The sequence below is a fragment of the Megalobrama amblycephala genome, linkage group LG10 (assembly GCF_018812025.1).
Source record: "Megalobrama amblycephala isolate DHTTF-2021 linkage group LG10, ASM1881202v1, whole genome shotgun sequence".
NCBI lineage: Eukaryota > Metazoa > Chordata > Actinopteri > Cypriniformes > Xenocyprididae > Megalobrama > Megalobrama amblycephala.
Window position 1 is genome coordinate 23,040,339 of NC_063053.1, and position 26,857 is coordinate 23,067,195.

At 37.1% G+C, this 26,857-nt stretch overlaps 1 protein-coding gene across 3 annotated transcripts in view; it reads right to left on the reverse strand.

Annotated features, from left to right (window-relative positions):
• The window catches only part of map3k4 (mitogen-activated protein kinase kinase kinase 4), a 39,573-nt gene that overhangs the window by 1,421 nt on the left and 11,295 nt on the right, over positions 1-26,857 (reverse strand). For 2 of the 3 annotated variants that reach the window (XM_048205475.1, XM_048205477.1), the window contains exons 2-26: positions 24,686-24,861; positions 22,868-24,177; positions 19,814-20,071; positions 18,313-18,465; positions 17,180-17,337; positions 16,893-17,009; positions 15,861-15,960; positions 15,601-15,684; positions 15,253-15,522; positions 14,992-15,141; positions 14,436-14,597; positions 12,894-13,027; positions 12,255-12,333; positions 12,075-12,153; positions 11,700-11,799; positions 11,217-11,345; positions 7,147-7,247; positions 6,987-7,067; positions 4,141-4,332; positions 3,986-4,056; positions 3,678-3,794; positions 3,431-3,590; positions 3,147-3,269; positions 1,963-2,069; positions 258-437 (exon numbers count right to left, since the gene is read on the reverse strand). In XM_048205475.1, the coding sequence (XP_048061432.1) occupies positions 258-437; positions 1,963-2,069; positions 3,147-3,269; positions 3,431-3,590; positions 3,678-3,794; positions 3,986-4,056; positions 4,141-4,332; positions 6,987-7,067; positions 7,147-7,247; positions 11,217-11,345; positions 11,700-11,799; positions 12,075-12,153; positions 12,255-12,333; positions 12,894-13,027; positions 14,436-14,597; positions 14,992-15,141; positions 15,253-15,522; positions 15,601-15,684; positions 15,861-15,960; positions 16,893-17,009; positions 17,180-17,337; positions 18,313-18,465; positions 19,814-20,071; positions 22,868-24,177; positions 24,686-24,861 (4,591 nt within the window). The remainder of the gene's footprint in view (positions 1-257; positions 438-1,962; positions 2,070-3,146; positions 3,270-3,430; positions 3,591-3,677; positions 3,795-3,985; positions 4,057-4,140; positions 4,333-6,986; positions 7,068-7,146; positions 7,248-11,216; positions 11,346-11,699; positions 11,800-12,074; positions 12,154-12,254; positions 12,334-12,893; positions 13,028-14,435; positions 14,598-14,991; positions 15,142-15,252; positions 15,523-15,600; positions 15,685-15,860; positions 15,961-16,892; positions 17,010-17,179; positions 17,338-18,312; positions 18,466-19,813; positions 20,072-22,867; positions 24,178-24,685; positions 24,862-26,857) is intronic. The other variant, XM_048205476.1, reaches the window with a different exon arrangement.

The window sequence follows — 26,857 nt, forward strand, 5'->3', positions numbered from 1 at the left end:
AGTAAATCATTGGTTTATTGCTCAAAATGAGAATTTATTTGTGTCAGTGTCTGGCCTTATGCTTTTATAAGTGTGTAACATGTTGGTGGATGTACTAGAAGTGCTGTTTGGATCTAATTTGAGTAACAGATTGGAAATTTGGCATTCTGTATGAATTTGGCACAGAAAGCAGTGCCTCATCTCCATTAAATGTGTGACCCCATGAATCTGCTTAAGGATATAGTATATAAGGTATATGGGTGAGAGCGGGTTCATACCTTGACAAACGGATGGTCCAACAGGGCACTGGCGGTCCATCGCCGCTTTGGTTCACTCTCTAGGCAATGGGCCAGGAAGTCCTTCCCCTCTGTGCTCAGCTTTTCAGGAATGGGTGGTTTGTGGCCCATTCCCACTTTATACATGATCTGGAAGTTATGCTCATATTCGTGCCAGGGTCTCTGAATTAAACAAACAAACAAACAGGAAGGAAAATGATTTACTTACAGTAGCATGATGTTTGTATTTTTTATAGGGTAACACTTTACTTGAAGGGGTGTGCATAAGACTGACATGACACCTTCATAATCATGACATGACATGTGTCATGAATATGAAGGAGGTTTTATGAATGTTTATGACAACTGTCATTAAGTGTCATTCGCTTAATTATGTCATTTTTAATGCAAAGATGACATTGTTTGAGATGTCCGAGTTATGACAACTTGACATAAACCAATACATCGTAACCTGTCAGTGTCTTTGTCATGACAACTTGACATTATTTAGCTTTATGGGTTAACATTGCATTAAACTGTCATGTAGTTGGTTTTGACATGAGGCCATTATAATAGTGTCATAAATATGTATCTTGAGCTCAAGTACAGTGGTACAAATTGAACTTGTCATTAAAATGTCATTAAGTAACAATACTCTGACAAATAATTTTATAACAGTGTCATGACTATTTTTCATTTCATGTTTTTTTTTTTTTTTTTTTTTTTTAAGTTTCCTCCAACAGAAGGTCAGATAATAGACAATTTCAAATTTCGTAAAAAAGATGACACTGTTATAAAATAATGGTAACACTTTATTTTAGGGTCTTTTAACTAGTTGCTTATTACAATTAGCATTCATATGGCTAAAATATTGGCTGTTTATTAGTACTTATAATGCACATATTAATGCCTTATTCTGCATGATCTTATTCTACATTCTTAATCCTACCCAATACCTAAACCGAACAATTAACTATAATAAGCAGTAAATTAAGAGTTTATTGAGGGAAAAGTCATAGTTAATCATTTATATATGTGTTCCCTATACTGAAGTGTTACCAAAATAATGTAATGTAATGTTAACCCATAAAGCTAAGTAGTTTTTTAAGTTTGCTAATCAATCTGCTATGTCATGTTTATGACAGGTTATGATGTTTTGCTAATGTCAAGTTGTCATGACAAAGACACTGACAGGTTATGATGTATTGGTTTATGTCAAGTTGTCGTAACAAAGACATCTCAAACAATGTCATCTTTGCATTAAAAATGACATAATTGAGCGAATGACACTTAATGACAGTTGTCATAAACATGCATAAAACCTCCTTCATATTCATGACACGTGTCATGTCATGATTATGAAGGTGTCATGTCAGTCTTATGCACACCCCTTCAAGTAAAGTGTTACCTTTTATGGTTCACACACTAAAAACACTGTTGCTAAATGATGGTATTACAAAGACTTCAATACTGGTGAATATAACGTGTTTTGTCGTAATTGGCAGTACCAGTCTGGTTGGTTAGGCATGTGTAGACAAGTCCCAAAAAAATCCTTTCAGGATTCAGTGCTGAGTGGGCGCAGAGCGGGTATGTTTTCACAACAGTACATTACATTATCCTCAAACCAGTTTGGGGAAATGCTGGTACATGGATGAAAAAAAGAATAAGACCAAACAAATACATGCATGAAACATATACCAGGCTTTACCTTTCCAGTGACCATTTCTATGAGAACACAACCAAGGCTCCAGATATCAGCAGCACGACCATGACCTTCACCCTTTGCTCTTGTGATAACCTCAGGAGCCATGTATGCTAGAAATGACAAAGAAAAACTATGTTTTTTGTGGTAATCATCACAATGCGACAGATGCCAGGCAGTGTTATTTTAGGATTATTTATATACTATTATATTTTTAATCATATTTAAAATTGGCTTTTTATATATTTGGGGGGGTGGGGGATGACATTTTTGTTGTGCTTTAGTCACTTTTAAGCTTATTTTATTTCTTATTTTATTGTAGTTTAAGTAATTGTAATTCAACAAACTTTTCATAGCAACATTTCTAATTTTTGTTTACTTTTTTCCATTTAATATTTATACTATGTATATTTTGTTTTAGCTTAATTTTATTTAATGAAAACTATTTTAAATAGATTTAGTTCAAACTGATGCTAGATTGACAAAGTTTGCATTTAAGCTATACAGTATTTAACACTTAAAAGTCCTTTTATATTCAAAATTTCCTATTATATTTCAAACTATTTCTACCAATTCTTGAACTTTAATTCTATTGATACTACTGGTGATAATGAAACTGCTGTTTTGTTACTGTTAACTTAAACTATTAAAAATTGTTTCATTAATTGAAAGGAAGCTGAAATAAAATAAGTAGATCAAGTTGAAGTATGAAAATTACTAAAACTATATACACAAAATTAACTAAAATTAGAATGAAAACAAAATATAAAAATAAAAGCTTATTCAAAATATTAGTAAATACTATAAACATATATAAATAATACTAAAATAATTTTGGAGATGGTATAAAATGATTCAAGACTTACAGGAAGCATTTCGGTTTACCAAATGACCCTTTATCATGAGATATGATTTATCACCATGTAATGGTGATTAAAAAAAAAAAAAAAAACCCTTTGGAAACAACTTAAACTTTTTTATACTTCATTAAAACTAGCGAAATCAGTGGACAAAGGTCTAGACCACCAGCATACTTAACAGAGTTGTACAACAAAAAGTCTTTTGAGATCTACAGTAAAGACTGTTTTGGTATGCCAGGTGTGGCTTCAGGACATGTCACTATACCATTCATAAAGTTTGCCATGCCCTCTGGTGTTTAAACCTGGGAACTACAACTTTGAGCAGCTCACCTGCTGTTCCCAGTGTGCTGTTCACCTCTCCAGGCATCGTCTGAGCATTGTTCTTCAGCTTCACGGAGCAGCCGAAGTCCCCTAGCTTTATTAAACCAGATGATGTAAGGAAGATATTGGCTCCTGGAGAGTAAAAGAAAGAGAAAAATTATTGATGCAATGAATTCTTAACTGACACCAAGACATCCTACCGACTAGCTAATATATACATCTGATTCTCAGAATGATATCTATCATCTTTCATGAAGAAATGAGCAACTGATCTTGAAGCAATAAATGAAGACCTTTAATGTCACGGTGGACAATGCCGTGTTCATGGAGCACGTTGATTGCCGTTGTGATCTGCTTGCTGTAGAGGCGGATGACGTGTTCCTGCAGACCCAGTCTAGACACTTCCTCCAGGGTCCCCTCGTCACAGTACTCCATAAAGATATACATCTCCTCCTGCAGGAAAAAACAAGAGGAACAATGATGCATAAACAAAACTGTTAAGCAGACATTGGCATAACACAAACACACAAAACTTTTTACCCTGTGCAGCTCAACGCCAAAGTATCGGACAAGGTTGGGATGTTTGATTCCTTCAAAGATCTTCAGCTCATCGGCCGTTTCCTTTATGGTTTTGTGATCATTGGGCTGAAAGCGAATCTGGAAGCAAATTGAATTACAATTTACAAAGTGCTTAGTGTACACAAACATAACATACACTGATAAGCCAAAACATTATGACCATACAACCAGTCACAGGTGAAGCGAATATCATTGATCGTTTGGTCATACTACCTACTCTCTGTCTTATGCAAAACCCATGAAATGTCAATTCAGGGATGGGGACATACCTCCTTCATGGCCATCAATTCACCAGTGTCCACATTGATGCAAGTGTAAACCTTTCCATACTGCCCTTCGCCTATAACCAATGAGAAAAAGTGTTAAGAAAATGCAACAGGCACGGCCTCTGCTGTGTAATGTATGCATACTGATGGACACTCACCTATCTTGTTGCCTCTCTGCCATTTGAAGGTGACCTTGCGCAGGCCCACATGCATGACATTATCGTAGGACTTGGGGGTGTTGCACACCTGTCCTATGATGTTTCGCTGTCTCATGAGCATATAGTGCTTGTCGTCGAAAGTGCGTATGGAGCGCCGGACGGCCTCCATAGGGCTTTGACGTGCAGCTGTGTCTGTAGAAAATTCAGAGCAGTGGTTGATATACTGAATATGTACATTATATTTGCAATAATTAAAAATAATAAATATAATAAATAATTCTGTTACAGCGAAAACAAGTAAATAAATGGTTTAAGTATATTTTCATCTATTAAAATATTTAGTTAAAATATAATCTACTGTTTAAAAGTTTGAGGCCGTTAAAATCTTTTAATGTTTTTGAAAGATGTCTCTCATGCTCAAAAGGCTGTTTTTAACAGTAATATTGTGAAATATTATTAAAATTTAAATATATTAATAAAATTACATTTATTCCTGCAATGAAAAGCTGAATTTTCAGCAGTCTTCAGTGTCACATGATCCTGCAGAAATCTTTCTAATATGTTGATTTGGACCTCTACGGAAGAGGATTAGGGCCAAGCAATAATAAAAAAATAAAACCATCTTGAGATTAAAGTTGTTAAATTACGAGAAAAAACTCATTAAATTTTGAGAAAAAAAGTCAAGATAAAATGTTGAGAATAAACTCATTAAATTACGAGAAAAAAACTAGTTAAATTTCAAGAAAAAAGTCTAGATAAAATGTTGAGAATAAAGTCATTAAATTATGAGAATAAAGTCATTAAATTATGAGAAAAAAGTCGTTAAATTATGATAACAAATTTGTAATTTAACGACTTTTTTCTCATAATTTAATGACTTTATTCTCAACATTTTATCTCGACTTTTTTCTCGAAATTTAACTACATTTTTCTCGTAATGTAATGAATTTGTTCTCGTAATTTAACAACTTTTTTCTCGTAATTTAATGACTTTATTCTCAACATTTTATCTCGACTTTTTTCTCGAAATTTAACGACATTTTTCTCGTAATTTAATGAATTTGTTCTCGTAATTTAACGACTTTTTTCTCGTAATTTAATTACTTTATTCTCAACATTTTATCTCGACTTTTTTCTCTAAATTTAACAGCATTTTTCTCATAATTTAATGAATTTGTTCTCTTAATTTAACGACTTTTTTCTCATAATTTAATGACTTTATTCTCATAATTTAATGACTTTATTCTCAACATTTTATCTCGACTTTTTTCTCGAAATTTAACGACATTTTTCTCGTAATTTAATGAATTTGTTCTCGTAATTTAACGACTTTTTTCTCGTAATTTAATGACTTTATTCTCAACATTTTATCTCGACTTTTTTCTCGAAATTTAACGGCATTTTTCTCGTAATTTAATGAATTTGTTCTCGTAATTTAACGACTTTTTTCTCAAAATTTAATAACATTTTTCTCGTAATTTAATGAATTTGTTCTCGTAATTTAACGACTTTTTTCTCGTAATTTAATGACTTTATTCTCAACATTTTATCTCAACTTTTTTCTCGAAAATTTAACTACATTTTTCTCGTAATTTAATTAATTTGTTCTCGTAATTTAACGACTTTTTTCTCGTAATTTAATGACTTTATTCTCAACATTTTATCTCGAATTTTTTCTCGAAAATTTAACTACATTTTTCTCGTAATTTAATTAATTTGTTCTCGTAATTTAACGACTTTTTTCTCGTAATTTAATGACTTTATTCTCAACATTTTATCTCGAATTTTTTCTCGAAAATTTAACTAAATTTTTCTCGTAATTTAATTAATTTGTTCTCGTAATTTAACGACTTTTTTCTCGTAATTTAATGACTTTATTCTCAACATTTTATCTCGACTTTTTTCTCGAAATTTAACGGCATTTTTCTCGTAATTTAATTAATTTGTTCTCGTAATTTAACGACTTTTTTCTCAAAATTTAACATTTTTCTTGTAATTTAATGAATTTGTTCTCGTAATTTAACAACTTTTTTCTCGTAATTTAATGACTTTATTCTCAACATTTTATCTCGACTTTTTTCTCGAAAATTTAACTACATTTTTCTCGTAATTTAATGAATTTGTTCTCGTAATTTAACGACTTTTTTCTCGTAATTTAATGACTTTATTCTCAACATTTTATCTTGACTTTTTTCTCGAAATTTAACAAGTTTTTTCTCGAAATTTAACAACTTTAATCTCGAGATGGTTTTATTTTTTTATTATTGCTTGGCCCTAATCCTCTTCCGTAGACCTCAAGTAACATTTCTTATTAACAACGTTGAAAACAGTTGTGCTACTTAATATTTTTGTCGAAACCATAATACATTTTTTCAGGATTCTTTGATGAATAGAATGACAAAAGAATTTATAATGTTACAAAAATTATATTCAAAATAAATCACTTTGGATCAAATCAATGCATCATGGCTGAATAAAAACATTAATTTCTTATTTTTTTTTTTTAAATTTAAAAACCTTACTGACCCCAAACTTTTGAACGGTAGTGTATGTAGGTAAAAATTTCTGTTTATCACTATGTCTTCTTGTACTGGTGCATTTAAATTAAAATAATTAAATATCATTTATTTAAATATCATTCATGTTTAGTGTTAAAATCATTTCACAGCAATATTTTTGTTTTTACATTAAATATTATAAATAATCAATGACTATTTGACTGAAAATATGGCTCCTCTAGTTGACTGAAATTTTTGACTGAAATTATGGATCCACCCAGCCCTACTTTCGCCTATTATTTTACATGACAAACTCATCATCATCATTTCTTTTTTGACGTGTTCTACCTTTTGACTGGCTGATGAAGTTGCGGAGCTCCCAGCTGCGCCGGGCCGTACTGCTGGGGTCTCCTTTAGGATACGAGGGCTCTAGAAATACAAGAGAAAACTTACAGAATTAGTTTATTAAGCATGACACTTTTTACACATTCAAGTAATGCATCTATACCTTCTCTGTCCTCTGTCGGGCTGGAGTGGCGACTGAGGGATTTAAAATGCAGCTCCGCCGCCACAGATGAGAGACGGTCGTTCTCATGTACATTGGAACCCCTATGTGGCAGAAAAGAGTCAAATTACATATAGTCACTACCTTAATTCAGATAAGAAATCGGTTGAGACACCATTGCATGCAAAAATGAAAATAAAATGAAACATGTTAGATATGATGAGCATGCTTAAGTCTTACAGCAACACAACAGCAGATGGGAAAGCCAGCTCTACTAAAGCGCAACAGTGTTAGAGTCACAATAAGCAGCATTAACCTCTTTCAAATGATATTCAACAACCTCTGCCTCTGATTTTATCATGAAAGTTCATAAGTTATCCGTCAAGCTATTAAAGCCCATTCACACAAAGAACGATAACTATAACGATAAACAGTTCTAAAAATCGTTCTAAATATAAAACTATAGAAGAGTCCACACCACATGCACAGAGAAACAATATCACTGGAATCACTTTCAGAATGATTTCTTCCAGCTGATGACACTGACAGCCAATCAGAAACCATCTTGCTTTAAAGATAACAAGACAACAAAACTGCAGCATGCGCTTAGAATAAACAGAACGATATTGTCTGCTGGTGTGGATGCTAATATAGTTAGCGTTACATTTATAGCTATCGTTCTCTGTGTGACCATGCCTTTAATGTTGTTTGACAGCTTGACAGTTAAGCTAATGAACTATATTGATTATTGTGATTATTATCTTAAAGAAATGATTGTTGTGTTTTATAATACTGCTGCTGCTGGCATTTATTACAAGAGATAAGCCACTCATGCATTACAGTTATTTTGCCATAGTTAAGAGAAAGTTGTGCCAAACAACATTGCTTAACTGTGGTAGAATCACTAGCTGCGTTTACATGGACTCTAATAATCCATTTGTAATAAGTCTAGTAGCACAATCTGATTAAAAAAAAAAAAAGAAGTCACATATAACCACGTCAATTGGAAAGAATCGACCAAACTGGATTTAAAATTCATTCAGATTGTAAAGGGAGGTTTAAACCTTTTCTAATCCATTCGATATGACACGCGAACACTTAAAAACTGAACTTCATGTGCTTACCGTCACCTGATTAGGACCCAAAATATACAAATATTAAGTCTGCTTTTTAAAACAAAGAAAAGGAACTTGGCTATAGTATGCGACAACAGCAGAAAACGGTTTATTCGTGCAATGTGCGCATGCCAAAAATTTAAATCCGATTTGAAGCTTGTGACAAAAACGCACATCAACATCACTTTATTTAGCGTTTATGTAAACACTATGTTCGGATTGATCAATCTGAAAGATTTAATTATGATTGAAACAAAAGATGTCCATGTAAACATAGCTACTGTAATACGTAGCCTCACTTATTGCTTTTATAATGAGAAGGATGTGTTGGGTGGCACATTGGATTTTGGAAGTTGGACAAAGTCTATAAAATACATCAGAGTCCTGAACTTGGATCAGACATTTTTATATTTTTTATATACTAATGAACAATCACAAGTAAAGGTGAGTTGATCCTTAAACAGAACTCTGAGATTTCAGGGTCAACGATGACCCTGATGACAGCGGGACAGGGTGTTAATGCCAATGATGCATGCTAAAGCATGTCTCAACAGAGGCTATCAATACAGAAGTGCTGGACACTGTGAAAGTTGCAAAGGTCATAGTTTACCAAACATTAGTCATTAAAGCAAATCATCTGCGAAGGGCTCATACAGCAATGTGAAAACGCAGACAATTACTGCGGGTTGATTATTCATCCAAACTGGCTGGCAAGGAGTTTGAGATGGAGCACTACATCACTTTCATGAACTGAACTTAAAGGGGTCATATCATACTTTAGGATTCTTTTACATTTTTATCATACATTTTAAGGATGTTTCTTGCGTAATAATTCAGTCTTTAATAATCATTTTCACCATTCTCTGACTCTCAAGTGAATTAAACAGGTCATTTATTGCCATGCATTTTGCTCCAATTCCATGTGAATTGAAATACAGTGCATTTTTCTGCACTTGCGCATAAACTGCAGGTTTGTTTTGTCTAATATAATCTGTGTTGCCTCATCCTGCAATAATACAACACCCGCTTTACATTGTGACATGATCACAAAACAATTATGTACTAAAGTAAACTTTATTTCTAACACTGGGATCCTTCAGAAGCATACGCAGAACAGTAGCTACCAGTGTTATTTTATCATCGAGACACTATTATAGTTTTTATTAAATAATTTTTAGAATTTTTGTTTTCAGTTTCATTTTAAAGGTGCCCTAGAATTTTTTTAAAAAAAGATTTAATATAAGTCTAAGGTGTCCCCTGAATGTGTCTGTGAAGTTTCAGCTCAAAATACCCCATAGATTTTTTTAAATTCATTTTTTTAACTGCCTATTTTGGAGCATCATTATAAACGAGCCGATTCAGGGAGTGTGGCCCTTTAAATCTTGTGCTCCACGCCCCCGAGGCTCGCGATTGCCTTAAACAACAAAAAAAAAAGTTCAAACTGCTAATATAACCCTCAAAATGGATCTTTACAAAGTGTGCGTCATGCAGCATGTCTAATCGCGTAAGTACAGTGTTTATTTGGAAGTTTACATTGATGCTGAATGAGTTTGAGGCTATATGCTCCGTGGCTAACGGCTAATGCTACTCTGTTGGAGAGATTTATAAAGAATGAAGTTGTTTATGAATTATACAGACTGCAAGTGTTTAAAAATGAAAATAGTGACGGCTCTTGTCTCCGTGAATACAGTAAGAAACGATGGTAACTTTAACCACATTTAACAGTACATTAGCAACATGCTAACAAAACATTTAGAAAGACAATTTACAAATATCATTAAAAATATCATGTTATCATGGATCATGTCAGTTATTATTGCTCCATCTGCCATTTTTTGCTGTTGTTATTGCTTGCTTACCTAGTCTGATGATTCGGCTGTGCACATCCAGACGTTAATACTGGCTGCCCTTGTCTAATGGCTTTCATAATGTTGGGATCATGGGCTGGCATTATGCAAATATTGGGGCGTACACCCCGACAGTTACGTAACAGTCGGTGTTATGTTGAGATTCACCTGTTCTTCGGAGGTCTTTTAAACAAATGAGATTTATATAAGGAGGAAACAATGGAGTTTGAGACTCACTGTATGTCATTTCCATGTACTGAACTCTTGTTATTTAACTATGCTGAGGTAAATTCAATTTTTGAATCTAGGGCACCTTTAAAGTTTTAGTAACTTTTGTCATTTGTGTTTTTTGTCATTTTTAATCTATATATTTTTTTGTTACTTTTTATTTCACTTTTAGTTTGTTATTTTAGTATAAGTTAAACTAAATTAAAATTAGAAATGCTGCCTTGACAACCAGAATTTTATCTTTTTTTATTGGTTTAGTTAACTATATTAACCCTGCTTCAGGTGTAGCAAACATTCCCACATTCACAGAGCAAACATTAATCTTACTTTTAGTTCCTCTAGTTTTTAGAAATAATCTATGATATATCTTTCTTATTACCACACTGTAATTGTTCTGATTACCCAATATGCATTGTTGACACGTAAATGTAACCAGTCATTTTAATATATTGGGTTTCTAACATAAGAAACAATTCTATTTTGGCCGTTTGGTTAAACAAATATTTTTCAATATTGAGTTGTTGTAAGAGTTGTGACCGTATGTTTTCACAGTACATCTGTGTCAATCAAAGAAATTTGATTATAGATGATATGACCCCTTTATCATCACAACATCCAGTGTAAAAACAGCATTACACAGAAGGTGCATGCTTTTCTCATGGATTTGGGTAATAAAACAGAACATTTTACAGAAGGAGCAGTCTGTTCCAAGATTTTCTGGTACCCGACGTCTTCTTGGTGTAAAACATTCATAATACATTTCAGATTGTTGCCAATTCACTTATGAACCCAAAACCCACGAGAGATGCTGTTCTGACAAGGATGCAATGCTGAAAATGTTGCAGAGCTTCATTTGGGGTTGAGAATGGGTGGTCCTGACTACCTGATGTCATTGGGCACGCCGCCGGAAGATTTGGTGGCGTGGCCGTGTTCCCCTGGGGGTAATGGAGGGGCGGGACGGGGACCTGGGGGACACAACTGGGTACGCAGATCACACGGGAGACTCCGAGAGCTGTGGTGGAAAAAAGACTGATGGCCTCAGCATTCTGCTTTGGATAGTGTGTGCATGTGTGAAAGTGTTTATTATTAAATAAGGCAGAGCTTTACTCATGTTCTAATGTCAGCATACAGACAAAACACACAACACGACGCACACCCATATGAAGCTCTATGTTGCAGCACAGATTGTGGTTAAAGCATTACAAACTACAGCATTAATAGAAGCGTGACTCAATTAATTAAACCCTCCTCCATTTAAAAAAAACAAAAACAAGGGCATGCAAAGGAAGTACATATTCACAAGAATTATAATGTGTTATTTGTTGCACTAGATGTGCTACTGGTGAAGACCCAGAACATAACCTACCTGAAACCCTCGGCATGAGATGAAGGGATGAAGAGGTATGGGTTTGGCGGATCACTATGGCAACGGGGGACTTTGACAGGACGAGGGCTGTTTCGTGGGCCTGATGGTAGAGTTACATCACGTCATGATCAATTGTTATACAAGAAAAACACAATGATCAAGATAGGCAAGATATTTATTTCTACAAGAACACAGTATTTGAATATGTCTGTTAAAGCGCAAGACGACATGAAAGAGAGCTCAATTCAGTATTTGGTCGCCGTCTGAGAATGATGATGCAACACTGGCCCGTCATCATTACATACACTGGCAGCATAAACTGACAAACACTGTATAAATTACAAACACTGCAGGGCGAGAGAAGAGAACACTTACCAAAGTACATACTGCTGACTGGACTGTGCGGTTTGCCGATAACATGCCCAATACATTCATTCATCAGAGCTTGCAGACTCTATAAGACATAATGTTAATGATTCTAGACTCAATTGCAAAACAGAAACTAAACTCAATATCCAAAACAGATATTAAAACAGCAGGACACGGATATCTCACCAGAAAGTCATCTTCTGGCAAGGCTGATATAAACGCAGCCTCAATCGCTTGAAGAAAATCAAAGCCCTGTGTCGCCCACCTAGAGATTAAAAATAAAATATAACTTCAAATAACATTTGTGAGCATGCTATAAAGAACAAGGTGGAAATATCATTTATTGAGAAAGCAGTTGGAAATGTTTACTTTGAACATTAGCATCTCTGTGGGATGAAACACTGGCTCTTCTCCAAAATCTAGTGAGCTTTCTACGGATGCAGCATTTTAGGACAACATAAACACGCTTCCAAAGCAAAGGCTGTTCCAAAAGGTAGGCAGCATGATAATGCAGGCTTCTAAGATAACTATTTTAGCCAAACTCTGAGGAAACATTGCATGTATCCTTTACAGAAAATGCAATCCCATAATGCACTGCAACAAACTCAAAAATTTATTTTAAGATGGAGAAGCAAAGTATTAAAAATATCAAATATCAGTTTTACTCAGTATTTGTGTGCTATTTGTTTCTAGGCTTATCAGAACTAACTCAATTGCGATCGATTCTGAGGTAGAGTTCAATGATAGACGCCTCAAATTGAAGCTAATTATGTAGGAAGTAGACTGCATGACACCCTACTTGTTTTTGTAGCAGAGCCTACTCACCGTGGACGAGTGCCTCTTCCACTTTCACACTTTGTGAGGACAAAGTTCATCCACTTGCGGGCAAAAGCAATGTAGCGCTCCCCTATTCGTCGTCTGAACTCTCCAGACATCAGCCGAACAACCTCTTTATGGTACTGCAGGATAAAAAAAAAAAAAAAAAAAGTGTATTGAACTGGACTTTTGGAAAACCTGGAAAAACCTTTAAATGTTAGCTTGTTTCATACTTGACACAGTAGCTTTGAGTTTTTTCTACCCCTGACCTTCCTTCTGTCCTATGTTGTTGAGCTCACATGTCTAATTAATGTAAACACTGATGTAAAGACAGCACTTAAGGGAATTAGGGGTAACTAGCTAATTACTAATTAGACTTTTATTAGATTCAAGGAAGCAAGAAACCCATCTTGACGTTTAACCATTAGACGACTACACCACCTCATTACTAGCTCTTTTTAAAAAGGAGGGGAAAAAACAATTTTTGATGGTCCTGGGGCTGTATAAATATATTTGTAAGCTATTTAAAGTTGGCATACAATGGAAATTGCGATCATCTATTCTTCCCTATTGTGATGTAAATCTGAGTTAAATGGTGGGACTTGATTTGTCTATCAGGACAAGTGTGTTTGCAAACAGCGATGACATGTTTTGTGGGCGGAGCCTACCTGGTGACAGAAAATGACAGTTCTGCAGTAGCATTCTATGGAAGTAACGGAATAATTTTAAGTTATCTCCTCAAAATTCTGGCTTTTTCCTTGCAATTCCAAGTTTATATCTCACAATTCTGAGAAGAAAAATCAGAATTGTGTGATTTAAACTCAACATTCGGCCTTTTTTCCTCATTGCAAGTTTATATGCTGCAATTCTGGCGTTTTTTTTTCCTCAGAATTATGATATAAAATCACAGATGTGAGAAAAAAGTCAGAATTATGAGATAAAAATGTTATAGGTTTAAATGTAACTTATGTAAAATGTTATAGGTTTACATTTTTTTATGCTATAACTGTAGGGCTAATACATTTTGCCCCCATATGAACTGCATATTTGAATATTATGTATTATTTACATCTAATTCATGCTTTAATAGTAAACTAATCATCACAGGTTTCATCAGTCCAGTCTGTCTGTTTTTAATGGCTTGCAACCATAAATGTCTGTTTTGCTTTAAAGGTCTTTAACGACGGTTTCTGTAAAAATGGAGACTATCTTTTTTTTTTTCATTTCGATTTTGACATCCAAAGGCACAAAAAGACATTTTCTCTAATACAATGAATCTCGCCCCTTTTCCTCCACTTGTTACCACTGTTTTTCTGCCACCACAATTCACACGTAACTGCAGTGAGTAACTGACGTCTGCTCTCAAATGTTCTATTGGTTGGATTGTTGCCGCCAGTGCACACATCACCAGAGAATAAATTCATTGTGAGGGGGAAATGTTTTTGATTAAAGATTACGTAGGGCAAATTGTCAATTTTGATTTCATGGTGACTTTAATGTGCTGTGGAGCATTCATATAAAAATATACACAGAAATCCATTGGACTCGGACCTCAAAAGCAAAGTTGTAGCCCTGAATCATGGCCTCCCTGTAATACTGCTGCAGTGTGGCCTTCTCTGTCTCCTCCACCTCAGCCTCAAACTCCGACATGAACATGTATTCCACACGGTCAATTGCAGTGTTGATCTTGATGCACAGCTGGAGAGCTTCATTCTGAAAGGACAGAAAATGTTCTTTAAAAGAGCAGCTCAAACCAAATTTGCTTTGCAAACATCCGGTGTGCTGACGCATAGTTATTGGTTTTCAGATCATCACATAAAAACGTAACTCGTGTCTATGGAGCAAAACCAAGATTCGTTGCGCTCCTTAAACCCGGGATTTCCATGTGTATTCGTATTGTGTGAGAAGATTCAAGTGCATACTCCATTTGTTAACTACATCAGCATTAAGTGACACAGACTGAAACTCCTGCTTGATGTAATATGAAAGTGGGTCTCCAAAAACTCCAATGATAGTCAGAAAACAAGTACACATCAGCTGATATATCAGAAAACATAAACTGGGACCACAAAACATAGTTTGTTTTTCTGGGGTTGGTCTCCATCACCTTGAGTTGTTCCAAGGCACAGACGATAAGCGGCTGGCTGGATGTCTGCTCTCGGCTGAGGGTGAGAATTTCTTCCATTGATAGCTGGAAAGCTTTGCGTTGTGTCACCAGGTGGGCCGACTGCATCACAACCAGCAAGAGATTGTCCACCTAGGAATCATATATGACATATTAGAAGAAGCATAACTGAGAAGATCTATATATAATTTTTTTTTTAATATTTAATATATAATAGTACTGTACATATTAAACGAGTCATACCTTCATGGCCCGTAAAGTGTCCACAGTCTCCATCTGAGGCACCAGTTTGAGCACAGTGCCATCCCACTCAGCCCAAGTGCCATCGGCGGTCGAGTCCCCGACTCCATGCTTGCTCATGAGCAGGTAGGCCTCAAATTCTGGGATCTCGTCTGGCTCTTTTGAGCAGTCCTTTCCAGCTGCTGCATTTAGCAGCTGCAAGATGACCAGCCGCTGGTCCATCAGATTACAAGGGACAAACACCTGGAGCTCTTCCAGTCCTGGGATTTGGACCTAAGAAAAGAGACATACAAAATTATTTAGCATCTGTCAATAGCAGCCTATCATTAATATAGAGAAACATGTTATTACTTTGACGTAATTCTTGGCCTTCAGAGCTTGGAGGAGAGAGGGTACTCCACTGGTTAGGCTGAATTCCGCAGCAATCTCAAGATCCTGTATGGGAGTAAAGCAGAATGTTAAAATTGGCCATCACAGTGACATACCAAAGTGTAAATAATAATAATAATAATAATAATAATAATAATAATAATACATTTTATTTATAATGCCCTTTTCTTAAACTCAAAGCACTAAAAGACAGGTGAAAGTGGGTCTACTGGTGAACTCACCTTGCGCAGCATCTTGGCAAAGCCCAGAGCTTTAGATGCTCTTTCCCTGGCTTCATGGAAGAGCTCTTTGAGTGAGCGACTCGTCTCAATCACTGAACGCCTGCAGGGAAAGAAAAAAAAAACAGGGATAAATGCAAAAAAATATATAAAAATGTATTATCAATGTGGAAAATATATATATTAGGGCTGTCACTAGATTAACATTTTTGTTCTGCGCACTGTCCATGGAAGTGATTGAAACACCTGAATATTTATATATATATATATATATATATATATATATATATATATATATATATATATATATATATATATATATATATATATATATAGTTTGGGGTCAGTATGATTTTTCTCTTATGTTCTGCATTTATTTGATTAAAAATACAGTAAAAACAGTAATACTGTAAAATGGTATTACAATTTAAAGTATATAACAATAGAAAACACTTATTTTAAATTATAATTTATTCCTTTGATGGCAAAATTTTCAGCAGGCTTTATTCTAGTCTCATGATTGAAAATGTTGGGGGGGGAAATGTTGCTAAATTTCTCATTATAAATGAGTGTTGAAGAATATTCAAGTTCAAAAGAGCAGCATTTACTTGAAATAGAAAACTTTTGTAACTTTATAAATGTCTTTACTGTTGCTGATGAAATTAACGTGTCCTTGCTGAACAAAATTATTTTCTTTAGAAAACAAAAAATCTTACTGAACCCAAACCTATGAACTTTATATGAAATATTTACAAAAACAAGTCAAAAAACAAGTACTTTTTTGCAAAAGCAACTGTAAATATTAAAACCTACATTTGAAAGGTGAAGTGTTTGACACTAGTGGCACCAACAGAATTGATAATCTATCTATCGCTTCTTCCTATAACCCAACCCATGTTTAACAGATTTCAGATGAGAAACATTTTCTCTGGAATGGATACATCAGATTTGATAAAACGGCACTGAGCACATACTCCAAAGTCTAGTTCTGTGTTTTTAGTGCAGATTACTCATTAAGTGTTCTCTCATACACACCTGATTTCATCTGAGGCAGTGCTATCATCTGCACACTCCCAGAACTCATTGCCACTCTTCTGAAGTCCTGCATCCAGAAAGTCTCCAGTGGATTTCAGCAGCATGCCAGCAATATCACTGAAAAACACAAACATACAGTGATGCTTTTTGCGCACTTTACTTTTGATTTGGCTGTTAATTTGCATCTGTATTCCAACACAAGATTAATAATTTTTCATTTTTCATAAAATCAATATCATAGAAATGCTATTCTTCAAACAGCTAATGCACAGAGAGAAAAGACAAACCAAAAGAGTTTCCCAGACTGGGCTTCTCCACCCCGGATGTATGGAGTGATGACTTTGGAGAAGTTCCACTCCTCCTCCAGCAGGTTCTTCAGGCTGTGGGAGGCTTGAGGCAGCTGCTGCAACATCTGGATCCAGCTGCGCATATAGTCAAAGTACACCTGCATACACAGACACACAGAAGACATTTTTTTTGTCTGTGTACTTTTTTCAAGCTCATCCCAGATCCCTATTGTTCATGATGGAGACGTTGCTGGATTCTTCTGAACAACACTTTTAGGTAACCCTTTATTTCAATAGTCCACTTTAGACATCCTACTAACTATAAGTAACTTTTTACCTACATGTCATCTAACAGAGTATTAATATTGTCTGCTTAATATCCGCTAAAACTTTATGTTGGTCCAATATTCTCAGATTGGTCTCATATGAATGAGGCATTCATATGTGGAAATAAGATTGGATATTCCCGTCAATGCGAGTAATAGTCATTGAAAAAGCAACAGTGGACACCAGCCGCAATCACATGACTGTTTTCAAAGGCACAATGGAGGACGAAGGCTTAAACCAATCTTTTGCTGACCTTTAAAAATGATGCAGAAAGCAAAAGCTTGTATTATTTTGTCTGCGTTCATTGCAAATTGCACCGTTTTCACTTCCTTTTCAGCTTTTCTGGGTCAGTACACCTACCTTGGGTTGTTTCGCCAAGTGTAGCCTATAGTGTAAATGCAGATAGCGGATATGGATCACTTTTAAAAGAAGATGTAAGTTGGTCATTAAAAATTTTTTTTTATAAATCCCAATGTGCACGTGGAAAATCGAGCACGCGCATTTCAGTGCCTTTTTTTGTGCGTACGCAACGTTTATACATCAGGCCCCTGCAGTGTAAATGTGGCCTTACTGTATGTGGCGAGTACAGGCAATGTTTATCATTAAATGCATCATATCAAACTCACGCCATCATAAAGAATCTGGGTCATATTTCACTTGATCTCTGGTGCATTTCATATGGAATTTAGCATAGCAAGATTCACTTTCTCTATGAATCACTGGCACTTTGTCATGAATGTAAAAGCAAAAAAAAAAAAAAAAAAGTTGATGAATAAGATTACAACACTAGTCAGTCCAAAACCCACCTCTAGCATTTTATGGAGATCCTCCTCAAACTCGTCGATGTTGGCGTTAGTCTGTAGACCCTGGGGGTCAGTGACGACGCCTCGCAGCATGAACTGGTAGTACTGCTTCATCAGGAGCCCTCCTTTAAGAACTTCTTTACACTCACGCACCAACTACAATACACACAAATGCACAGCACTCAGTCATTGTTGTAGCCTCTAGGAATCATTTCATGGGATTTAACTTAGTCATGCCGAATGTGTGAATAGTTTTTAAGAGTTTATGAGTGTCAAACACAATGCCCCCAAGAAGCATCACAGATCAAAACAGCCGTAAGTCATAATTATCAATAAATTCAAATCTACAAAAAAAAAAAAAAAACACTATCAGTGTTTTTAGTTTCACAACTAAGCAATCAAAAAAGTAATGCAATTTTATTGATAGACTCGTATGTTGACTTTGTCAGCTGTATTAGCTGATAACCATATCTACTAGGACAGTAGTGGTAGTTCACTGTGTATCAGTTCCAAAATCAATAGCCTTGTCAATGAATAATAAATAAAAAAGAAATATATTATATTATATTATAATATATATATTTTATTAGAGGTCTTCACGAGTCTACTTGGATTTGAAAGGTACGACCAGAGACCTGAGCGGGTTGGTATCCAAAACTTCGACGAGTGCCTCAGACATGGGTCAGGTTTGGTGTTAGTGGCCTCGGGTCTCAGGTAATTTAAAATAAATGTGGTTTTTCCGAATGGACCCGAGAAGACCTGAATAATAAACTTTAATCATCTTATGGTCAGGTAAATAACATTACGCCAAAAGTTATGACGTAATGAGGTTTGACACTGAGTGATTGACATTTTGACATTTCAGCACTTCAGAGAGTATTTGCGAGTTTGTGTTAAGTATATTTTTGAGAAATGCATGTAGAAAAGGAACAAAAGCTTGTAACCTTGCACACCGAAATCCATCTTATAGCAATGAGATCCATGCAGGGCCTTTCTTTTTTGTGTGCAGAAACCCTTCGCCGGAGATGAGGTAAAATAGCGTTGCAGACAACACTAGCAAATCCATGATTTATTAGGCTATCGGTTTAATTTTTATCAACCTATCAAATTTATCTTTCCAATCCACTGGTCACAACTGAAAGCTGAACTAAGAATTAACTTGTAACCATCAGGCAGGAAATAATAATAAATAACTAAATAAATAAATTAAAGTAATGGCGAATCAATCAAATTTTTGATTTTTTCTGACTGACTGCGGGGGCTGTGCACACATCAATGCAGTTTACATTCGAGTCTAGATAAATGCCATTGGGTTGGATTTGGGTCCAATTTTAGTCAGGTCTGTCTCTGGTCGGGTTTTTCTTTTAAAAATGTATTTATGCAAGTTCGGGTTCGGGTAAGAACATATTCGGGTCGGGTACAGATTTTAGGACCTGAGAAGACTGATATATACAGTATATATTAAAAATGGCAGTGTATGTACAATATGTGTGTAAGTAATGACCTGCTTGATGCTAAGCAGGGACGGTTCCCCTGCAGGCCTTTGCTCAAGGCGCAGTTTTAGGCACTCGTGAATAACATTTAGCAGCACACGGCAAAGCACCAAGAAAGCCGGCCGGAATGAGGGCAGGTCCATGTCCATTAGCTCCTCCCACGATACGTGTCCTGACTCTGCCTCCTCTTCCACCTGACCAGACACGTGACGAGATAGCTCTGGAAGGTAGTCACAGTGCTGCAAAGAATAACCCGGGACCACTGACAGCTAACAGGAGCAGAGGAGAATATGGACATGGAAATTCAGTTATCAACATAAAACAGAATACCATGAAATATTGCAGCAATACTGATAAGAAAAAATGAAAAAGACAGAACACTGACATCCAAACCATAAAAGGAAGAGTTCATGCAAATAAACATTATGTAATTATGTACTCACTCTCATGTTGTTCCAAACCCATATGATATTCTTTTTACAATGTGAGTGAAACAAAGTTTTAAGTTTTGTGAACCAGTGATCCGGTCCACAAAACTGGTTAGAATGAGTCATTCACAAATCTGCATAAACAGCATAAAGATAATCATGGGGTGGGCAATATCACCAAAATTTTAATACCACAATACGAGTAATTTTATTTTATCATACAATTTATAAATATAACATTATTGTTATTTTTGCTGGTTGTTTTGATGCCAAAATTTTAGATTACACTGAATTTCATAAAATTGAAATAAAATAAATCACTTCATAATCTTCCTTATATAAAATAAATATACATTAACTCTTATTAAAGCTACAAAAGACATTTTTGTCTTTTGTTGTTTGATTAATATTCAGGACACAGATGGCACCAGGTGTATTAGGCTGCTGTCACTTTAAGACCTAATGCACGGACCTAATATACTGACACACAACTGATTTTATCCTAAATGTTTACGTTTACTTAAGACTAGTGCTGGGTGGTATACCGGTTCATACCGAATACCGGTATTTATTTTTGTTATGATATGAATTTTGATGATACCGCAATACCGGTATGTGTCGCTTAACCAACGTTCGGAACGCGGCGCAGCCCGTCACTTGTTTGAGAGCGTCCCGTTTCACTGTTGCACTGTAGTGAGAGCACAGTTACATCGGCTGTACACTCGTTATTGCGGTGCAATGTGAGATTGAATGAGTGCACTCAATAACGTCCACTATGGTTTCAGACACCACTACAAATGGCTGTCGCCTCAAATAATGCCCTATTTGAGGTTATAAGAGGCGATTTCGGATTCAGCCCTTGATTACAGCGAAGAATTCAAACTAGACGCGGCGCGCGCGAGAGAGCGGTTTCTGCGCGCAGCGCCGTGATGAGATAAACTTTCTCCACATGGATATATAGACCGGAGCGAGCGTGTTTAAGTTTTTTATAGACCCATTTCATATACTCTAGTGCTCTAAACATGAACCAGCAGCGTGTATGCGCACATATTTCATCACGTCTTCTTCAAATGAAATGTAACGTTATGCAAAGGACACTGAACTGTACGTCTGATCACGACCGCGATGACACGATGGGTTATTCTGCTATACAGAAGACGATGTAAGTTAATAAATAGACTGGTCAAAAATTTAACTGCTTTATTCTTTCTGTGTTAAACGTACGTGTGTCATTTGTTCAGAGACTGCAGTGCTCTTAAATGTAACGTTACTGAAAATATCCTTAGACAGTTTAAATGTTCTTCCACGTTTCTCCCTCGTTTTGGCAGTTTGTTGTTATATAGCGTAAGATTTTTAAAATGCTTAAGGTTCCCTCAACTCTTTTATTTTCTATCTCTATGGTCATATTTTAATATTCACGTGTCTGTAATGAGTGTGTTACAGGTCTGTGTTTTATTGGTTGTTGTCTCTCCACAGCATAATTTTGTGGGGCTTTGTAAACCTGTATTAACTCTAGTGTGGAATTTTTCTACAATATTCACTCATCATGACAGTAAAACAGGGCATTCTAGTCAATCTACTGCATTATTTCCTCTCTCAATCAGTAGAAAATGTGGTTAACGCCCGGTCATGCATAGGGGAAAAAATACTGTCATATACCGTGAAACCGATATAATTTCGAAAAATACCGTGATATAAATTTTTGGTCATACCGCCCAGCACTACTTAAGACATAAACAGCGTTTACATTGATACTCGCCAAGACAGTCAAGTGCAATAAACCGCAAAAAAAGAACTCAATTCAGTAGACGCTAGGGCTGGGCGATATATCGCATGCGACTGTCACGTAGTGAGCCGTAGTTCACTGACAAGCTACGCAAGCTACGCAATATCGCGTTCATTATCGAAGGCGATTCATCTGCAATAATGAACGCGATATTGCGTAGCTTGTCAGTGATCTACAGCTCTGTCTATTAAATGGCGCTCCATTTGAAAGCAGGTGATGGCGATTTAGCGGTAATCAGGGAACCGGCTTTACTGACGAAATGCGCGTGACAATCGCATGCGATATATCGCCCAGCCCTAGTAGACGCTGTGCTTTATGTCTGTCAGAACAGCATGCAAGTACCAATTTGAGTTCCGTTTGCTTCTTATAGTGCTTGAAAGGTTTAAAATTGCTTAAAGGGTTTAAACTGGCAAGGCTTAAATGGCACAGCACCTCAACATCACATGAGTGTAACCCAGATAGAGATGATAATCCAAAATCTCTACCGGCCGTCAAATCTGTACTGGTTTATCATGTCTACTGGTAAATCGCCCACCCCTACAGTGAATAATGACCTTTTGACCTTTATGGAACTTCAGGCTCCCATTTATAGCAATAGCATGAAAGGGCAACTAGTACAGATCCTCTTTGTGCTCCACAGAAGCAAAAAAGTCATACAGGTCTGGAACAAAATGAAGGTGAGGTAATGATGAAAAAATTCTCATTTTGGGATGAACTAATCCTTTAAAACAACTTCTCTCATTCTTTCCAAACTGCCATGAAGCCAAAAGAAATGTTTTCGTATTTTCTCTGATATTCCACACATTTAGAACCAAACTAACGTCCTGACAGCACCACAGTTGCTCTCTCACCTCTTGAGCCGGCATGTGACTCAACAGAGCAGTTCTGGACCTCTGCAGCGAGCGGTCCATCAGCTTGTGCAGTCTGAGGATCAGTTTACGCAGTCCCATCTGTTTAAGTGCCTTATCCACAAACGGCCTGTATATAGCGGTGGGACAGTAGCAGGTCTCGTTGTCCCGTGGCAGAAACTCCTCCTCTGACATGAGGCGTGAAAACTTTGGTGTGAGGCAAGGCGACTGCTCCCCATCACTGGTCGCCTCACTCAAGGTCCTATCTTCCCCGTCGTTGTCGGCGGTGAAGGTAGCGGTGGACTCGGTGTCATCCTCGTCATCCTCATTGCCACGGGAACAGCGAGGCGAAGGGATCTCGAAGATGGGCCAGCCGATGCGGGAAAGGTCCCTGAGGCCCAGCACGGTGCCCATTACACGCAGCTTCTGGTTCAGGTCCTGAGTGATATTGAGCCACAAGCAGAGCGCCTGCACCCTGCCCTGGAAATCCCGAGCTGCGTACTTTTCGTAGTCCTTCTGCAAGGTTTGCAGCGATGGATAAAGAGCCTCCACTGACTCCAACAGAGACATGACCCGCTTGACCTGATCGAAAGCTACCCGCTGCCTTTGCAGGTGCTCCCGGCACTCCAGCGCTGAAGAAAGTGGAGCAGCGGCGTCAATCTCTCCCCAGGACGTGGAACAGGTAGTAAAGCTAAACGGATCGTTCCTGCAGTTGGTTTCACCGGGAGAGGAGTTGCTCTCCTCGACCGAGGCGTTGCTCTCAAGCCCGGCTAGGCTGCTATAATCCACTTTGAAGTGCAGAACCTCGTTGATGATGTCAGGTATGGCTTGGCGGGCAGTGTATAGGTACAAGTCCTGCTCCATGACGCTACGGCGGGCATGCCAGGCCTGCAACTCCAACCAGATGACCTCATTGTTCTGGCCCATGAAGGCAGTGTTCTCCAGGCCTCGCTGCTCCTTCTCCTTCTTCTTGGATGACATGGAGGTGAGTTTAAGCAGCAGCCGCAGAGTCTCAAAGAACTTGAGGCGGTCCGCCGGACAGTCTGTGCGTGAGGTCTGCCGGTGGGTACGCACAGGCAGCATGCCCAGGCTCAGGTAGGGCTTGCGGGGATCCATGTTTCTGGAACCGATGGTACTGGACTTGGACACCGAATCCAGCATGAAGGAGCCCTCGAACTTGCTGTCCCGCTCGTTGGAGCGCTGATTGAAGCGCTGCTTCTTTTCCTGCTTATAGCTGTGTTCTTCAGGAGGTTCGGCTGATCTGGCTCCTTCACGTTCTCGTTGAGACAACGGGCTGGAGGAAGACGGCTTCTCTGTTGATGAAAGAGATGAAAGTTGAAGACAGATGACCAAAACCATTTATTACAATAAATCTTTAAACTGTCATACATTTCTAGATCTACTTAATATACTATGCACTGTATTTCTTGTATTATTTACAAGCAATATAATAGAATATTAAAATTATGTGCCATTTTTTTTTCCATCCCCCGAGTTATATACTGATATCTCTGTGAATAGTGCAAACATCTGACTATTGTTAACTCTTTTCATTATCGATTATCAAAAAATGTTCTTAGTTGTTACAGCCCTAGATGTTATTCTTCAATAAAATCTTCAACAATAATCATTGTTTTGCCCCTTATGAATTAACACAGAGCTGGAGGTGCTGCACTTTTCTTTATTTAAACGTCAAATGCATAAATTTTCATTCAACGTGATCTCAAGCGCTTTAATGTTACTCCAGAATGATGGCTGTGCACCACTGATGGGGCCCTAACACCATATGTTTCAGAAACTTGCAACATTAAGGGCTCTCACCTTTGCCCTTTGACCCCTGGCTGTTTCTCTGGTGTTTGTTGGACATGCGTTTCATCTGCCGAGGAGTGCGGGGAGGGGAGGTGCTGTAGAGATTCTCCTCTTCCTGGCTGGGCTCGTCCCAAGACTCATCCACCTCAGTATTCTGCTGGGGCACATCTTTGGACGAGTCCTTGAGCCTGAACAGAATTCAGAACAATCCAAAATATGATTATGGCGATGAACAGCTTTGGTAAACTCCACATTTCGGACATCAAAATGGAAGAATTTAAGAAATCCACAGCAAAGTCAAGAAGCAAGTTATATTGTGTCTACATAGCTAAGGAAATCTTGCCCTCTCATGTGTGAAAAAATTTAAATTAGAGTAGGAAGAACTAGTCAAATATATTACTGTGCTTTAAACTGTCATAACACCAACATTTAACATTTCATATTGCTGAGGCTTAAATACAGATTTGGATATAAAATAGCAGCTCTCATGTTCAACAAGACATGCAAAACTTTAACTGCAAATGTACAATGTCTTCTGTCTCCAAACTAAAGTTTTAATTTTTAAGTTTAATAAAACAAAAAAAAAAAACTCTGAGGGTGACCACTTGAGACACAAGTTTAGAAGAAATGTATTCAAAAACTAAAAGTGAACTAATAAAAGTCTTTTAAGAGCATTACAAAAAGCATCAGAAGAGGACATTCATCCCATAGACAATGAAACGAACAAAAAAGGACTGCATTTGCTAGTGGGAGGGAGCAAACTGGTGCAAAAAACTCCCCATCATGCTGAGACAAACTGTGTATGTAGGTGTATTTGGACACGTGCATGTCTGTGTGTTTGTGTGGGAGGAAAATGATATTGATACGGGGCCATTGTCAAGCAATGAAGGAAAGGATCACTTTCACAGTGGGGTCAGACTTGGGTTGACTTAATCTGTGATTTCACTCACAAAGACCACTCTGAGGAAATCCAGAGTCATCCATCTGCCCCAAACACATACATCAATTCCCCCAAAATCCCCCAGGGAGTCTCCGGGCAGACCAAAAGTCCTCCCAGACACCTGCTGCAGGGTTTTGTGGTCCTCGTGCCAGAACATTCAGACGCAGACTGCCGACACCCCTCACCCCTCCGTTGCCGCCACTTAACACATGGATACCACTGCAAGACCCATCATTTACATTTAGCTTACTCACATCACAAAAAAGAACAACAATTTGGCAATGGCTGCACAATTTGGAGGGGAAAAAAAAAAAATCTAATTGTGACTTTACTGATAAAAAAAAATTTGTGATTTTCTTCTAAAGCTCCAGATTTGCTGTGCTCGTTTGTAGGGCTGCACAATTCGGCGAAACATTTTGTGATTGTGAATCAGTATGACTATAAAATAATAATAATAATTCTTATTAAATAAAAATATTAAAATCAGAAATATTACTAATGTAATGTTTCACTGCAATATAAAACAATTGAGCATTTAAGAAAAATATAATAACAATTTGTATTTATTTTACAGTACAAATGCATAATTACAGTACTAATATTTAAGTCTACCTTAATTTCTTCATTTTCAAACCCTAACCCATGGAGTTTTTGTTTTGATGGAAAACCGCAAGTCGTCCTTAAACCCTATCTTTTCTTGACAACAGCCGGTTTCAAATTGCTTCTCCATGCAAGTTTGGGAAGATATCGCGTTCCCAAATGCACGTTTTAAAGTGACCCAAACTCACAGCACTTGCAGAGATGAGTTCATGTTGACCTGCAATTACTGTAAACCATTGCATGTACAGAAATCAAACTAGTTGCATGCATTGCAGGGTGTTTTTGTGCAAAATTTAGGCTCAAACAGCTTAGTAAAACTCTGAAAAGCTTGCTGGGAGAGTGACAGAATGTTTGTGTTTGAAGGTGCAGCCCTGGGCAGAGTCTAACTGTGACCAAACCCTTCAGGAATGACACAGGAAATGGTGAAATCACCCAGGCTCCGGCTGTTTGTTTGGTTGTCATGACGTATCTTCATTGAACGGTGCTTGAGCTCTAGAGTGGAAAGGTCTAGAGAATTCCGCCTCTGTGCTATCACCGTATTGAGAGGCATCCAACCCGCAGGAACACCGCGGCAGTGCCGAGTGCAACCCCACAATGCACAAAAGCAACACAAGTTGTTGATTTATGACTGCATATGGAGCTCA